The sequence below is a fragment of the Dendropsophus ebraccatus genome, chromosome 11 (genome assembly GCF_027789765.1).
Source record: "Dendropsophus ebraccatus isolate aDenEbr1 chromosome 11, aDenEbr1.pat, whole genome shotgun sequence".
Lineage (NCBI taxonomy): Eukaryota > Metazoa > Chordata > Amphibia > Anura > Hylidae > Dendropsophus > Dendropsophus ebraccatus.
Window position 1 is genome coordinate 50,800,056 of NC_091464.1, and position 18,495 is coordinate 50,818,550.

Genomic DNA, 18,495 nt, shown 5'->3' on the forward strand with positions numbered 1-18,495 from the left:
TAGTAACACAGAGCATCCAGGAAGCCAGAACCCACAGTTTTGCATTGGGTATATTAATAGTTATTCTTGGGTCACACAAGCACATTCCCTGTTAAAACCCCTGTGTATGTGAATTTTGGTTGTCTTCACTTTCAGATTTCCCTACACTCACTATATTTCCTTGGTCCAAACAAATGATACCACTAGGTTTATTGGGTTTCTATAAAATTAAGGGTGTTTTCTAGAGAAAAATATTTCTATTGTAGATGCCAACCTGTGCATAGCATACTCACTTTTCCTGCTTCCCCACTGTTGCCTATTCAGTCCCCTCAGTGGCCCTATTTTTCCAGTGATTTTGTTCATTAGGAATTGCCCGCTGAAGAAAGTCACTTGCCTTAACAGACACAAAACGTCACAAAAAGAAGGCAGAGGATGACCACAGTGGGAACCAGAACATCAACGGCAGGGAAAAGGGAGAGGTGAGTATGCAGTATTAGTATAAATAAATAAATAATATATATATATAAATATATATATATATATATATATATATATATATATATATATATATATGATATTCTGATTGCTCCATACACATACAAGCTTGGCATGTTGAAGTGTGCTGATGAATTTAGCAGCCACGCATATAAATTTTATGGTTAACTTGATCATTTTCTTACGTGAATAGAAAAATAAAGTGTAGTATTTATATTAATCTTTAACACATCAAATCATGACAAGAAAAGACCAAAATTTTCTTCATGGAGAGGATTTATTATACAAAAGTATAAAGGCAATCAGTTGCCCCTCCCATCCAATACATTAATTCTTCATTCAACAGAGATTGTTTAGACAATAAATAATTAACAACAAAAATAAGAATAATTCAGACACGCTACATGACACGGATGACGTGAGTATCGGAGCCTTCTCACAGTGTTTCAGGATCCACAATGTTTTGAGATAAACAGAGCATTGCACCATCACTCCGGATACAGCTCCTCCCTCAGCTCTACCATATTTTGACAGCACACAGCAGATCCTATTAACTATTGGCACTTGGTAGGTACATTATTCAACATGGAATGAGTTTCTGGGGAGTCATTTTTTTTATACATAGACCTAGAAAGAATCTGGAAATGTCTGTCCAAAATGCTGGTGTATGTTACATTTCCTTTAAGACAGCATATTTTCCTTAAAGGGGTCTGTGGGGGTCTTCTGGTTCATGACATTTTCGTATGGTTAAGGGGCCATGACTTAGAAAGATAGAGAACATGAACCAAATGATTCCTTTTCTCATTGCAATGTCTGAAAAAATGTCTATATTATGGAAAATCCCTTTAAGGGGTTCTTGTTGTCTATAGCCAGTTTTTATAGAGGAGGAATAAACAGCCATTCACTGGAAATGTAGTGGAAACTCTGGAGCACCAGAATAATACACAAGAGGCACTGACTTATATACACCCATATATTGCATTCTCCTGAATCTAGTCCATCAAAGGGCTGCTTCATTTTTTTTTTTTTTAATGGATAATTTTCTTAAAGTATTTAGACTGTAAAGTCCTCTCACTGGTTTCATACCACCCCTTTAGCCTTAAGACATAAAATGGTGAAGCTTGGTGGGCTTGTAATAACATGTAAGTGTATGCAATTTGATAGCTTAGAATATTTGAGATTATTTATTGGGACAGATCAGTATTTTTTTTGCACGCACAAAGTCAGGCTAATATGTCACCTATGGAACGGGTGTCATAGCCTTCTCCTACCATGTGCATGGACATCATGACGACATTATCTAAAATGTTTTTTCTTGCATCAGTGGCCAAAATAGAAAATACTGAATAGACATCTAGATCAGCAGATGAATCTGTGCTAGAAGTCCTATTGAACAGTCTGATGAATAAGGAGGAGTCAAGTAAAAAGCAGCCTCCAGTGTTTAGGTCCTGATACCAAGAAGACAGATTCCTGCTAAATTAAACTTAGAAATTGTAATACAAAATCTAGGTCCCTACAGGGAGGAGAGTTACTCTTGCGATAGTCTATGTACAAGGTAACTTCATTATGGCAGGGGAGGCCTCAACTCAGTGCTGGGCACATGTCTAATTCACTAAAGGATTTTATTCACTGAAATGTACAGAGCTGCAAGGCTCACATTAGAGACGTCACAACAAACAGAACATTCTCATCATACAATAAATCAGTAACAGAATACCCAGCTAAGAAATCATTAGAATCAATTCCCAACGCTGTCCAGTACATAGCATTATCAAACGGTCAATTACAAAATGAGTAAAAAGGTTATAAAATTTGAGTAGAAAATGCTGCTGCGCAGAATACAAATGGACCGAACCTGGCGGCCACATTGGGTGACAAAGGGCCTCAAGACACTCCTCCGTCTGTCGTATAACGTGAAGGTTATCAGTGCACTTATTGGCCAATGTCTTTTTGTAAACCCTTGGACCCTTGGTTGCCAAAGTATTCACTTAGGCTAAGATTTACATGTGCTGCCTTGCACAAGATGCCAGCACCACAAACACCCCTGAGGTAGACCCATCTCTGTTGTATTGCCTGGGGGTACACCTCGTAGCACTCTCTCCTTGGTTGGACACTTTGGCTTTACATTAGCACCTGGACTTTAGTTTTGCTTCCTCAATGACAAGCTCTTAGGTGCTGACCTCACAGACACCGCTAGAACTTTTTTATTTTCTTTTGTAGCTCCAATTCTCCCTTTGCGCTACAATATTCAGCAGTCTATTGCACTGTTAGTTTACAAAGAAATATCCAGTATCGGGAGACGCTAAGAAAAATCCTTTATAAAAGCCTTCCATTTGTTGCCATCGAAAGATGCCAGGTGACAAATTTAGTCTCAGTTTTGCAGCAGCTGTTCCGTTGCTGCCAAAGAGAAGAACAAAGGTGAACTTTTGGTCACATAGACTTTAGAAGTTTATTTTGGAGCCTCATCTCCCAAAAAAAAAAAAAAAAAAAAAAAAGTATATATGGTTTAGAAAACCATCTTCCCATCTCCAAGGCTTCACAGTTGACTTGGTCATATGAACACAAAATAGAATATACACTTATTGGAGAACACAATATCTGCATCTCCATTGTAACCATCTCCCTTGTTCAAGCTAGACCATCTTAGGTAGTGATACAACTCAAGAACTGAAAGTGGAGAAAACACTACTTGTTTTAGTGTGAGAAAAATTCTCCTATTGTAAATGTCCAAACATTTCAATTATGCAATGATTTTCTGGGGAATGTCCACTGATGCTCTAAGAAATACAGCATTATCACGCACATAGTTGCGTTTTCGTATGTCCTCGTGAGAGATAAACTTTGGATAACCAAAGCCGAGGGTGCTTTCATCCAGTGAATTTCGAGAACCACTTGGTTTTTGGAAATTTTTCCAGTTTGGATCAGGGTTAAAGGTTTCTGTAATGTGTTGGGGTTTGGACAAGGATGGATCACTTTGGTCAAGTAATGAAAACGTGACACGATATGAGAAAGGCCATTCTAGTAGGTTGTCGTACTCGCCGGGGAGGACTCTTATATAAACTGAAAGGTAGCTGCCTTCACCGCTGCCGTTCCCATTTAGAAACGCAGAGACTTGGAGCTTGTAGCCATATCTGTGTGTATAAAAGGGTGGGCTAAAGGACTCAAAATTGCCCCGGACCTTGGCTTCTTGCAGTTTGCGGGAATAGTCACTGATCTTCCATATAAGTATTCCTTCACTGCTCACAGACAGCTCCTCCACCTGTTTTCTCAGCTCAATGATCTCCTGCCTCTGTCGGCTCACCAAGGAGGACATCATACTGAGGTGGGCACGCATATTTTCTTCTAGATGTCTGCTCATACCAATTTTAGGGCACTAGAGTGAGCAAAAAAAAAAAAGCAAATATTCAAAGTTAGCATCATTTACTGTTTCTACAATATTATTTATGCCTTAATGTCTACAATAAATTTCTTAGAGATTTACTGGATCAATTGATAATATATTTAGGGCCCGTTCACACTGAGCAAAAAAGGCAGAAATTTTAAGTGGAGGCATGCAAGACATCACAGTGAGGCAGGCAGGATTCCGAGCGGAGTCCCCGAGGGGAAGAGTCCCGCCTGCCTCATTGTAATGTCTTGCGTGCCTCCAATGAGAAAATTGACATGTAAATTCTTTGAGTGGGAGCAGAGGCACACAAGACATCACATTGAGACAGTGAGGCAGGCCGAGTGGTATCCATGTGTGTGCATAGGGTTCCGCTAGGAATTTCCGCCTGTTTTGCTCAGTGTGAACTGGCCCTTACATTTGAAACCATGCTGCAATTATCCTATCCATCTGAATGAGGCTCGCAGAAATCCATGCATATGCTGGAGAGAAAGCATAATTCAGACGCATGAAAAAATGTCTGCAACAGATCTGCAATGTGTGAACATACCCTTAAAGAGAGACACCAAACTGAGCACTACACTGAAACCTTACCCTGTGTTTGCAGCCAGATTCCTTAAAAGGACAAAGTACTAAAGCAGAACTACAGCTGTCCTTTAAATGCCCATTTAAGTCTTCTCGGGCAACGTTGCCAATGCCGCACTGGTTGGGACAGGTGACTGGGTACCGTGGACACTGAAACTGGTGACTCTGCAATGAGAAAATAAAGCCAAATAAGTACAATACTAGTAGAAATTACAGTAAATGTATGGTTAAGAGAACAAACAAATAAATAAAAGTATTTTAATTTTTGACCCCTGATGCCCTAGGAGAAAGAGGCTGAGAAGCTTTGATATCCACTTTGTATGTACTATGTTCTCTTTAGACAGATGGTGGATATCTTTGATGCACGGCTATCCTTTGCTACCCTCGTGTAACCCTTTGTTAACACAGATAGCAAGCAGCTTTCTGCTATTTACTATCTTTACTCACAAGGGTCATTATACTGGAAATATTGCTATAAAATCATAGGTAAAGCAATCTTCTATTTCCCATATAAAGTAATCCCTCAATGATGTAATGTCCATTACCTGGATGGTGTCGAATACAAACTCCTTGCTGCAGTACGGACATGGTTGAGTGCGCTTGGGGCACTCGGCCAGTGAATGCTGTGACAGGACACGTCTCATCATTCGAGCGCCACACTTGTTCTCACAATACACACTTTCTTGGGGACAGGAGCCCTGGTGATCCTAGTTCAGCAGAAAGAACAGAACGAGTTAAAAGCAAAGAAAAATCTTGTCCACGATGAGACAAATGAGTAAGATGTACCCAGCATGAAAAAGAGGAGAGGCATTTAAATGTTTGACACGGCTAATACATCAAAGATTATCGCTCTAAATTGTAAATGTGTAAGTCATTAGCTGAAAATGTGAACTATTAGGCTGAACGCAGCGCTCCGGCAATGTGGCTGGCATGACAAGGAGGATTTTTTTAAGAGGATTTTGAAACTGCCTTATAAGTAGATTGCGTTAAAGGAAATGTAAATGCGAGTGTGGTGACATCGAGATACACAGATCCATGTGCAATTACCAGACGCCACTAAGTAAAGTGACAATTACACTGAAATCAATGGTAATCATTATACTGTATACACAACATTACAATAGTATGAACAGGAGATATTTCCACTTTTCAGTCACAGAGGGGAGAGGCAGGAGTACCATTGTTTGTCTACATGAACAGACGCTTTATCGCCTGCTTGTTCAGACTCTTGACGACTTCTGCTGTCATAATTCTGATGCAGCCACAAAATGACCAAATACTACCCATTAGAAAAGATACTAATGAAAATGTATAAGATGCCGGCAGGAAATCAGGTCAATTGGGATAGGATTTTCCACTTATGTAAGAGTTAGGGCCTATAAAAGACAGACTGCTTTATGTATATTCGGACCTCTGTCCCCAACAGCAGATAACAGGAAAAAGAGGGATAAGGCATCTTGGTGTTCAACATGCCCAACTATGAAGCACTAGACGGCATAGGCAATGAGCCAGGGAGTGAAGCGCTTGGCCAAGCACTTCTCCAGGCTCTATCTAATGACATGTCAAAAGAGTTTTAAAGTGACAGTGCCAATTTAAGGTAGCAGATGAGTATTAATGCAGATTAAAGCTACAGAGCCTAAACAGATGTCACCTAGGCAGCTCTCACCTCATAGGCCTCTCCAGTGAAGTCATTACCACAGAATTCACAGCGAACCTTGCGTTTTGGGCAGTCATGCTGCATGTGTTCTGGCAAATCTCGGCGTATTAGTTTGGTGCTGCATCGGTTGGGACAGGGGATCACATTGAAGGCACAAACATTGAGATGTGTCTAAGGAATGAAAAGCATTATAAATTATTCACACTGTAATGCCTGGGAAAGAAGCATTATTTTAAATATACTATTTAAAATAAGTATATTTCTACACCAAACAGTACAGGGAAACCACTTTGAGAAGACCACCCAATATTACATTGAAAGTAGTCCTCTATGGGGGTGATGTTCTCGAAGAAAATGGCCAATATGTATAATGTGGAATAGACTGAAACTCAATTACAAAAAATCTGATCTGGATCAGGGGGTGGTCTTTTCAAAGAGGTGGTCTTTTGGTTCAGTATATAGGGAAGATGATAATAGTGTATTCTGCCAGTATGAACATGCTCAGCTGGCAGAGTATAAAGCCAGAAGCATACTACTAGACGACACTTCTTTATGTCAACGCGCTGTAGCCCTGGGTTATAGTATGATGAAGTTATTAGCTTGCGCTTATAATTTTATAATTGCCGAGTAATGTAGACAATTTTGCTCCAAGCTCCTTCATGTAACGTTCAGGGAGTCACAGTCTAGGCTGGATTCCCCCGCCACTTCTAACAAAAAGGTTTTGTGGAAAATGCTTCCTGTTTTAGGACGGATTGGTTTTCATGCAATAAATTGGCAATACAAGCAAATACAATTCATTTATAGTGATGTGACTAATGCTATAATGGTCACCTATCACTCACCTGGAGTTGCTTTATTTGCCCACTCCAGCGGCACCCCTCCTCGCTATGTATACACCGAATGGACAGACTGAGGACTTGAGTTTCCAGCTCTCGATCCGGGTAAATCTGGAAGAAGAAGAAAAATACAACACACATTAAGAAAAGACAAAGGGAACAGAGAGACATTTTGAGCAGTGAATACATTTTATATAAACAATAGTTGCATTTTCATCTAGGTTGCACCTGCTATATGCCAAGTGTGACCACTGTGGGTAAAGCCATTGGCAATCGTCCTTGACCATGTGTAATAAAACATGTATGACAGCTGCGTCTCACTCACTCAACAGGGCATTTGTCATGGAATGTCACAGAGAGAAAAGAAAGTTTTATTGTGTGAAGACATTCCATCTTCCGTACCAAGCACGTGTCACAGGAAGGGTATACGCTTAGCAAAAAAAAAAAGGGAGGGGGCAGTTTTGTTCTCGGCCTTGTCACAGAAAACGGTAGGCCAATTTGCAGAACACATTCAAATCTGCCATTCAGCCTAAAAACCGGACCACAGAAGCAAAGGTTTTCCTCTAATGCAGCTACCACAAAGGCCCTTTTCTCCCGTGCATCTCAGAACTGTACTGACATTGCTTTATCTACAGTCTGTGCTGGGTTTGGCTTTGGACGCAAGATACAAAAGCATGGTTTATACTCCTGATGGGGTTGCTTTTAAAAAGGCGCCTGAAACAGACGGGCATTGTTGTGGGACGAAGAGTCTCCCGGGCTCAGCATAGTGGTTTGGGAGAAGTTTTCTTTGGCAGACGCACTATTGGCCGGCACTGATCGGGGCTATTTTGGTAGACAGATCCTTAAGTAGAACAAAATTGACTGCTATTATGCAAATAGATGTGTGTGTTCTCCTTCCGAGACAAACTAAATCTTCCAGGGGCTGGAAACAAGTTCCACTTCAATGAAATGAGTAATTTTTTTGTGCTCCTTTAGAAAAGAGCATGGTAAATTTTTCACACCTACCACTTTTAACCAAACATTGACCACTTAGTTACAGCTTTTTCTGAAGACAATGGACATGGGTTACTACTACTACTACTACTCCGCTTTCCCAGACTTCTGAAAAGTAAATAAGATAACCCCCTTTTGTATCACAGTATGAACAGGAAAAGGGTGAATAACTTTGTACAAGCTGCAATGGAGGTCACATTGGTTGTCACTTAACTTTTCAAGATAGGATCTAACTAGGAAATGACTTTTTTTATGAACACTACAAAGAACGACTCAAGGACACCTATTCTCTAACTAACATTACTAATATTCTTGTTTTTCACAGCTGATTGCTCCAGCTCACTGGTAGAGGTGATGACGACTATCATGTTCCGCTTGATTTGTGGTGACATAAACTGCAAGGGTAACTAGAGCATATCCTTTATGATGGGAAATAAGCGCGCTTCCCTTTCGGGTTCACAGACAGTAATTCAGATTATAATAGAATAGTCTTTACCTTTGCATAGTCCAGGGGTAGTTGGTCTTCTGGACACTTGAAAACACCTTCACTGTAAACAAAGAGAAAACAAAGTTTAATGGACCTATCAACAGACTACGTCAAGTCATCTCCACAGTGCACTATATATATATACGCGATACAGAAGGCCATAGCTTTAGGCGCGCTGTGTCATTAGTGATCTCCATCTAGGTTCCAGTTACTAAACTTGTCTATCATTTCATAAGATGGTCATAGATGTGCAGGCATGTAATAGTATATAAGCGTGCCCATCCATATATGCATTGTATGTAAACTGACATTTAGAGACAATACTGGAGATCAGAGATCCGCTCCTAAAGACTAAATTATTACCCATAGTACATTACATGCTGTAAACACGAACAGTGAATGACATTTATTTCACAAAAATTAAGACTTTTTTCTTTTTTGCTGCTTACATAAGCCAACATAGTCCCCAGGGCTGTACATAGACTGTAATCACTCAACATCAGTTCCTGTCCCCAACCAGGCTCACAATGTGATTTTTCCGTCCCATACAAACACTTGGGCAACATCATATGAATCCATTTTCCCGATCAGTAAGAAGCGTGGGAGGAAACCTACTACTTAAAGAATTATTTGCCTTTAGCTGAAAATGTAAATCACGTCTCTAAATTGAACTATATTTACACGTACAGAACTGGGTTGATCGGTCTTCTATACGTTTAGTGCAACTAAAGCAGAATTAGCCATATGTTACCGGCCACCACATATGTGGGTAATATTCCCCCTTCGTGTGCTGATCCGAATCTACAGCCACAATTTAGCTTTGAGCTCGTTCCAAACAAATGCACAAGACAGGGGAGAATTTATTTATAGGATAGATAATGTTTAGCGGCCAAAAATTTGCTTTGAAATAACCCACAGTCATAATCCAGCTTCCTTGCAGCAATGAGTTTGGTTTTCATCTCTTTTTATCAAAGAAATGACTGCACAACTTGGGTGTACTCGCTCGCTGAATAAGGGCAAATGTGCGCAGACAGCTGGCCCTTAGGCCTTTGCTGTAATGTAATAGCAACTGCATTGGAGGAGACGATACTTGATGATAATTATAAGGAAATTATATCATTGGAAATTATGTAAAATAAATAGTGCATGAAAAGCAATTTGTCATGGCATAACCATAATCTGGAGCTACGTCGTACTTCAGAGGTAGTATGGGCTTACAGCATGTGGCCCAACTATACAGATTACATAAGAACATGCAGGCAGATTAACTCTGAAGCAACTCGTAGAACTAAAAAGACGTCCCTTGAAATTACCCCCATGGTTTAAGTCTTAGTCACATGGGAGATTTTATAGCAGGTAGCACAGCAATGGAGTCGTGCTAAAGAATAAGACCCCCTGAAGTTAGAAATAGTCAAGGCTGTCTAAGAATTCTATTGTATCTGGCTAAGTTAAGAGAATAACCAATATGGCGGTCAGTTTCATAAAGTCCTTGCTGTCAATTTTGCCATGTTTTGTTGAAATATATGGTTGGTGACTAAGTTCTAGTAGTAGACCTACACAAGACAGACTAGAAGATGGTGATCTCCATTTTGGCCACCACTGCTTGAAGCCAACCAACTTGACTAAGACAGACACACATACATACAGTATATCTGAATATGAAAACATGACAATATTTATTAGACTAAAACTTTGCTCAGTGAATTCCATCACAGCAACTTGAGTTTTAATGATTTTCCATAAGACATTGTATGCCAGAATGAAAACTTTCAGTATACTCAACAAAGATCAGGGCGATCTCTTACCATTCAAACACTCATGCAGCAGTGCAAGACTTCGAATAGCTGGACTTTCTTACAAGCCACGGATGACTCAATATGATCCCAATTACAGAGCACATCTGGGCTCACTTGCAGATGCTGCTATGATCTATGTTGCCAGCTGGCAGCTGAAGACTTTACTTCTGAACTCTCTCCCCTTTCTTGTAACTGCCTCCCTCCATGAGCAAATACTGTCCACACTACACCACTGTGCTTGTTTGCTTTACACAATGGGCTACGTGTATAGAGCTTCTCCTCCGACTACAACATGCCGTTCACAAGTCCCAAGTGGATCAAGCTCCATTGTAAAAAGAGGGTGTAGTAAATAGCATTCTTATTATTTGTACTTTACTTAGCCTTTGCTAATGTAACCCGTATGTTTTCCATAAGGCTTTGTATTTTTTTTTTTCTTTTTATGTGTTTGCATCACTTACTAAGAAAGGAGTCTGCTATGACCGCTTTTTATTGGGCCGAATCCACATGGGACAGGATTTTTATGGATTTTATCTGCCGTGGGTGAACTTGCAGCGGATATAGGACATAGTAGCCATCATGAGCTCTGTGTTGCGGATCTGTTGTGGACATTACTCTGCTTAGTCTTTTGGTTTATTTACTGGCCTGTGGCTATGGGGTGCACTCACTTGGGCTCTTAAGTCTATGCTGGGTCACATAAACAACACTGCACAGAGATATTGTATTATACAAATAAAAAGTTTAAATACATCACCCAAAAAAAGAAAAGCTGATGAAAATAATGTACGACGTATAATGGCAACTCGTACAGTAATATGCATGAAGAGCTTGAGGTCTGCCGCAAAGTCTCCCCCCTGCTGCCTATAATATCCCAACAAGCTAATATTTAACTTGATACCTTGCAGTGAAAATAAACAATCACACAAAGCTACCGTCATGTGAACGGCCAATGACAAGGACACACAGGTTACTGTAACTTTAAGCAAACACTCGCATTCTTTTTTCCTCTTGAACTGGAACAGAGTTCAGTCCTCAGAGAGAATTGTTCTACCCACCTCAGAGATCAGAAGCTAAGACCAGAAAACCACAGCGGTGACAGCACCGGGACTAGAAATACCGGCCGTAAATATAAGCAGCGGTCAGCACAGTGTAGCAGTCAGAACCCACAGCATTGCTATACTGAGCACACCTTCACATCTACTGGCTTCTGTCAGGGGAATAGGGCGGCCCCTGTCACTTTCTAGATATGACACATAACATTGCAGCTAACCTAACACACCCTGTACAAAGGGGCAAAACAAAATAGATTACATGCAGAAGTCAAGTATCTGGGTTTGGCCATTCTTTTTATTTGCTACTTAATATACAAACCCTTTTTTCATATCAACGAAAGCAAAAAATGTGAAAAATGCACTGTAGCAGTAAACCCTTTATATTTCTGAAAGGAACATATTACCATATAACTCCCCACCAACACACCTAGATGAAAGAATCAGGTCAAGTGAAATGTGTACTACTTTAGTTTACTAGGAATCGGGGGGCGGGGTAGTGTCATGATTATTCCTCAATGGCAGAAAGAGCAAGAGAACACAGGGCTTTATACCTACAATATATAAGCCTGCCCCCAACCCCCAGAAGATTTTCACTGTCCCTGAAAGGTGAATCAATGCTTTCCTCTTAGCGTTGACCACCCATAAATTTATCCTTTCTCCCCACATGCCATCTATAGTATTTCACTGCGTAAATCACACCCCAGCACAGTGCCAGCCTGTTCAGTCCACCACACTTTCACCACTGCTATATCAGGGCATAACAGACAATAAGGTTATTTGCTGCCATTGGCCAGAGAACTAAGGAAAAGAAAGAACCTGTGTGAGTACTGCTGGCAAACAGCCTAGCTCTGGTCCCCCATACCCATATGGAGAGAATAAAAAATAGCCGCGTCTGAAGGGCACTCTCTCAGATGCTCAATCATAGCAGTGAGGGCATTAATATCACCTTGAAAGGTAAACCTTGCAGGTGTTTAAAAAGCTTCTGGATGCACAGTCACACACTATTCTAAAAGGTCATTGACAGATCTGGGAAGTATACAATGAAGATGTATAAATGCCATCTATATTTGATACAATTGTAACTTGTCTTCTTTATAGAATGATGAACAGTAGACCTATAAGCATAGTAACTAAATGTCAGGAGGCTGCGATATGAAGACAGCAGATGTAACACACTCTTCTGAGTCCTACAGAACACACATCCTCATCGGCTGTGCCAGGCAGCTGCTCGTCTCCACGCCCAGGAATGCTGTGGGAATTCTTCTTTGGAATTTTACACTTTTGCTGAGAAGGGACAAATCTTTTTCCTGCCAATCACCTGCTGCGTGACATGGCGGGGGCTCCCCAGAGCAACCATGAAACAAGGGAATACTTAGGCACCTGTCCTATTAAAAGCTGCAAATACAATTCAAGGAAGTGGAACTGAAGCAGCTGTACGCACAGCTATATATGCGTGTTAGAATGCAAAAGGAGCTGGGTGTAGGGGCCGACATAAATGCAGAGAGGATACTCCAGTGTTCAGGCACAACCAGTGCTATATGGGTGCACTCTTACCTTTGTTCTCCAATGCCCCTCCCTTTTTAATACAGGCATCTTCCACCCTGAACCGTTTTGCTAAGGGCGAGACAATAAAGAGGCTATGTAATTGTCAGTTACCTCTTAGCTACTCCTGTAACTGAATAACGTTCGTCCACATATGTCTGCAGAGTCTTGTGTCGTATGGGAGGATAATGTTAATGAGTTCAGATTAATTCCACTTTGCAAGTCAAATACCGACAAAATTGCTAAGTCCTGCACACATTACCAGGATGTGTCTGAACACAAGTAGATGATAAAACAGAAGAGGTTTTCTGTTTCATCATTAACCCGCTCCTGCCTAGAAGACAACCCCCACCAATTCATAGTTACCCACCCCAGCACCAGGAAGCTAGACTCTACTTCTTATATGGAAGGGGCTACAGTACGAGCCTCTAGGTTCTTACATACATGACTATATTTTTGGAAATTTTTTAAAGAATTAACTTCCAGAAACAGCACCACCCCTGTCCCTAGGTTGTATGTGGTATTACAACTCAGCCTTCTTGACACTTGCTCTCTAAGCAGGATATACAGCTGACGGATTCACTTTATGTATGGCAAGTACACCCTGGGGTCCAAGGACTGTTAAGATGGGTCTGCAAGTGGCAAAATTTCTTCACTGCAAAGCTGCTTTTAAAATCCACTCTCCAATATGGGATTTAAATGAAACTATATGGTGCAGACTCACAGTGGATTTCACCCTTGCCATCTTGAAAAGGGGTGAAATCTACAGCAGAAATTGACAAAAATGGTGGAGGTTTTTAGAGAAAGGACAGCAATATACAGTAATATAACATATGGAACAAGTTCTATATTTGTCCTTTTTTCCAATCGCTGCTCTCAGTGTGCAAATACTGACATTCTCTTATTGCAAAACCTGTAGTTTTTCTACAGAAAAGTGAGAACTATGAACCAATAACATGGCCTGCGCTACCTCAGCCCGGCACAGCAGCCAGATCCTGGTGTCACGGGGACGGCCTCAGCCAGAAACAGCCGCAGCAACACGGAGCGCTAATTACTTGTGTCAGAGCCAGAGACTATCCAGAGAGCGGAGACAGAGGATCCATTTAATAAGTCCAGAAATAATAGTGACCTTTTCAACCCAAAGTTGTCCAAATCATTACCTCATCCAGTAAAGGATTGGAAAAACACACTATAATAAGGAGCATGTTTAATGTACAATGTATACAGCTCTTGTATTATCAGAACATGACGGACAGTCACTGCTATGTTAATATAAAAACAACGTATAGGACCAATTTTATCCCGAGAGATGTAATAGTAGTCTGGCAGGTATCTACATTACCTGTCAGTATGACGAATACAAGAATGCTTTCATTTACTGATATTATGCAGAGATCTTGAATATGGTGAAGAACAGAAAGTATACTAGAAAGATGAATACATTTTCATTATATAACGTATGAAGTGCTCTTTACATACCTCTAAGCTCTGATGCGGTTGCATACATTGATGTGGTTGTTATTTATAGCTATTATAGCAAACAGATCACCGTTTAATAGATGCCTATTGTTCTATTTCTGAAATGCCCCCAAGCACTCCCATTTCTTTAATGCAAGAGCTGCCCGGCTGGCATAATTGCCAATCATTCGGCTGCGGTGTTATGTAAGCATGTGATGTTTACCGCTGTAATTATAAAGGGAGGGAACATTACATTTAGATCTGTTTTGCAATTCTAATCCATTGATATTTCAAGTTTGCTTCTCTTAAGGTTGATATACATCTAGACATATTGCTTGAAGCTCTTGGGCCCCAGTGGAATTCATAAAGGGCCTCCCATCATGTACAGATATGTGCAATGACCTAACCCCGTGTAGGATCTATATATGTTTGAGAGATGAGGTATTTATTCGTATAGGAAGATAAATACGAATAAACAATGTCTTATTATGCAAAAACTATGATTTACCTTTGGGGAAAGAAAGAGAAGGCATGTTGGATTTCAGCACCTGATCTTTTTTTCTCATTGCTAAAGAAGTCTGGCTGCAGCTTATGTTCCCCATGCTTATTTAACTGCTGTTGGCCAAACCAATATTTGCTCCCATGTACGCCATCAGCCAAGTGTTTCTGTTTTCGGAATGGAGAAAGGAGGCTCCTGTGGTGGTGGCTTATCACTTGGAAAACAAAACAATCAGGCAGCTGAAATCCAAATGCCTGATCCTCATCTTCTTTCACAACATTATGTTTCCGTTTGGAGGCCTCCATACATATTAGTCAACCAGTCCTGCGGAAAACATTTTGTGTGTATGGGGGTCTTTACTAACCTCTCTCTATTGACAGTATAATGCATACTCAGCAAATAGGGGTACTGGATCAGCTGAAGGAGTGTTTAGGCATTAGCTGCAGATGTTGTATGGGCACCTTAAAGAGGTTGTCAAGGCAGAACTAACTTGCCCCCTATCCACAGAATAAGGGGCAAGTAAGAGATTGTGTCGGTCCGACCTCCGTAACCTCCAACAATCTGGACAACCTCTTTAAAGAAAAAGAAAAAAAAATCACTCCATGGTGTCAGTAAGTTATATAGGTTGGTAAAAACCTGTCACCCCACGTGCCGGGGTGACAGGCTCCCGACCCCCTGTTAGATCCCCCTATACTTACCACGCCGGGTCCCGCTTCCTGAGCCAGTCGGGTGACTGAGATTTCAGCGCCCGAAGCCTGGCGCAAGCGCTCACAGGAGAGTCCGATGCCCATAGAGAATGACGGGGCATCGGACTCCCCATTCATTCTCTATGAGCATCTGACTATCCTGTAAGCGTGCGATGAGGTATGTATAGGGGGATCTAACGGGGGGTCGGGAGCCTGTCACCCCGGCACAGGGGGGGTGACAGGTCCTCTTTAAAAATCTTAAGTCTTCCAGTACTTATCAGCTGCTGTTTGTCCTGTAGGAAGTGGTGTATTCTTTCCAGTCTGATATGGTGCAATCTGCTGCCACCTCTGTCTGTGTCAGGAACTATCCAGAGCAGAAGAGGTTTTCTAATCGGATCTGCTAGGGCATACTGCAGCTGATAAATACTGGATGACTGGAGATTAAACAGAAGTAATTTACAAATCAATAGAACTCACTGACACCAGCTGATTTAAAAAAAAATTCCCCCTGTAATAAAACCCAAGCACTGTGTGGTACATACTATAGGCCTAAAGAGGTGGGTATAAAACATGTATTTAAAAAAACAAAACAAGAGCAAATTCCAGTGTCATGCATGGTCTGAAGCGTTCCTTCAATGTTTAAGGGGCACAAGAAGCCAGAGCACAAATGTAATGCAGTTTGCTTGTGTAACGCTTACATACTATCCCTGTGCAATAACCCCTGCAAATTCATATACGGTAAAAACCAATATCCAAAATGAATGCAAGTGTCTTTATAGGAATCAATAAAATAAGTAAGGTATGAGGCACAGCATGTCTTCTTATTCAGCCTGGAATGGCTGCATTTCATTCTAGGTGCCATTTACACACTGTATAAATATATACATGGCTGCTTCTCTTAGGGTTTGGATAGGACACAAACCTGCAGTTTTCTATAGCAACACTGTTATTATGAAGTTGGTGTTAAACATAAATCTCTTCAAATGGAGAATATCACATACCCACTACGAAGGCTTTCTCATAGACTGTAGAACAGTAGTTATTTTAAAGAGTAGCGTAATTTGTTATTATAACGAGACTACAAATTATCCGAGACAAAAGACTGCGCCTGCATCCTAGATAGTCATTCGGATTTAGCATTCAGTAGTTACATATAATGATTTTGAAAGCTTTTACTGCAACTTGTGGTTCCATTGAACCCATGTTGTCCTCAAGTACTTTCTTCAGTACACTGGTCTTGCACACAATGTCACGTCATATAATAACCTTGCACACAGCAAGGTCAGCAACTGGCGATCACCGCTCACCCGGCATCCTCTCATACAAGATAAGCAGTATATATTTGCACGCTCCCTTTAGAGAAAGTCCTGTATTGTTCTGTGGCAGATGAAATGTACACATTTCCTTCCTTTTCACCTCCATGTTTCCAGCAGACAGTATTTCCCATGCTCAGGGTTATTTGGGGGCACTAGAACAATAAGGAGATTCTGTTCTCTTACAGCGGAGGAGAAGGCAAGGCTGCCAGTACCTGCCAACATCTGACAGTTCCTATCTGGAAGATTTGGCCGGGATTTTTTTGCGGTCACAGACGACAGCAGTAGTTTGCTTTGAAAATGGAGTTAAACTGCATTAGGATAAAAAGCATTTTATCCAGAAGTCAGAATACTATTGTTCACAGACGATATCTCGACTGGGGAAGTGAATGGAGCCATTAAACCCGAGCTGATAAGACACAAATTGTATTTGAAATAAGTCATAAGAGGAGGGGTTCATAGAGATGACTGGTGCCGGGCTGGCCGGATTCATCCTGACTGGCGCTTTATAGTTAATGACTGCTAAAATCCATCTGTATCAGGGAAATGCAGACATTAAACCAGTCATAGAGAGCCATATACATTCGAAACAGCCATTGTGCAACTAATCAAAAAAAAAAAAAACTACACTGTACAGTTTTTCTGGAAATAGGCATAAGGGGTACAACCATAAATATGTGCTCCCCCAAAGGTGACCGGGAGCCCTTCTTTACATAGTAACATGGAGGTTAGACTGCAGAGAATAGATCTGTAGAATCCATTTTCCTTTGGCAAATGGTATGATATCCGTGGAGTTACTGATGCAACCATCATAACTATTTGTATAAGAAGTATCTGGCTCCTTTATTATTTACTTGGCACAGGTTCCTTATAATAACCATCTGCAGAGTAAAGATTTCACAGCGTTCCCATAAAGCGATGGATGGGATTTCTATGGAGCACAACAATGGCTTTGTTATCACAGATGCACCAATGTTTGTCATGACTTTCGTGTGACTGAATGATACAGAGGAGCTTTTGTTAGCCAGTACATCTCTGTTGTCTTGTGTGAATATTTCTAATAGCAATTCCACCCTTAGTGTATTTATAGACGGACTGAACTGGCATTGTAGACTTGCGGCAAAGGGAACAGCAGGTTTCACTCCATTGGTGTCCATTGTGGGCACACAGGGCATGCCCTATCTGCATGATGTCACACTGTATGTGATCTCAATGGAAGACTTGTATCCTGGCTTCTTATTCCATTTGAAAAGTGTGATAGTATAAGAATAATGTATGCACCTAAAAGTTGCCCATAGCAACCAGAATTTACATTTTATTCCGTTTAGAAAATAAAAGCCAAACTCTGATCGGTTGTTAGAGGTCATGTGACTACGTTTCAAATACAGTCAACAAATGCATGAATATTGGAGCGAATTTATTAAAATATTCTAATAAAAAAAACACTGTTACCCATAGCAACCATTAACTGTGCAGCTATTTGTTTGGTTGCTATGGACAACAAAGCCAGTTTTGATAGACGAGGCCCATTGATCTACCCCCCCCCCCCTGCTTAGACTGCTGTATCACATATCAAATAACAGAAATCTCTGAGCAGTACCAAAGGGATTTCTCCAATATGATGAGATCACATGTGTCTATGACATGTCAGAAGATTGTTTAGTCTGGCTTTCCTTTTTAAAAAAAAAAAATCACAGCCAAAAAGTAATGCATGTAAGGAAACAAATGGAGTGTATCT

The 18,495-nt window shown here is 40.8% G+C and overlaps 1 protein-coding gene across 1 annotated transcript in view; it reads right to left on the bottom strand.

The window, feature by feature from the left end:
- Positions 1-732: 732 nt before the first annotated feature.
- Positions 733-18,495, bottom strand: part of TRAF4 (TNF receptor associated factor 4) — a 28,380-nt gene continuing 10,617 nt past the window's right edge. The window contains exons 2-7 of the mRNA XM_069945671.1: positions 8,424-8,475; positions 6,941-7,045; positions 6,108-6,269; positions 4,987-5,148; positions 4,451-4,606; positions 733-3,847 (exon numbers count right to left, since the gene is read on the bottom strand). Coding sequence (XP_069801772.1) covers positions 3,215-3,847; positions 4,451-4,606; positions 4,987-5,148; positions 6,108-6,269; positions 6,941-7,045; positions 8,424-8,475 — 1,270 coding nt within the window. The 3' untranslated portion in view covers positions 733-3,214. The remainder of the gene's footprint in view (positions 3,848-4,450; positions 4,607-4,986; positions 5,149-6,107; positions 6,270-6,940; positions 7,046-8,423; positions 8,476-18,495) is intronic.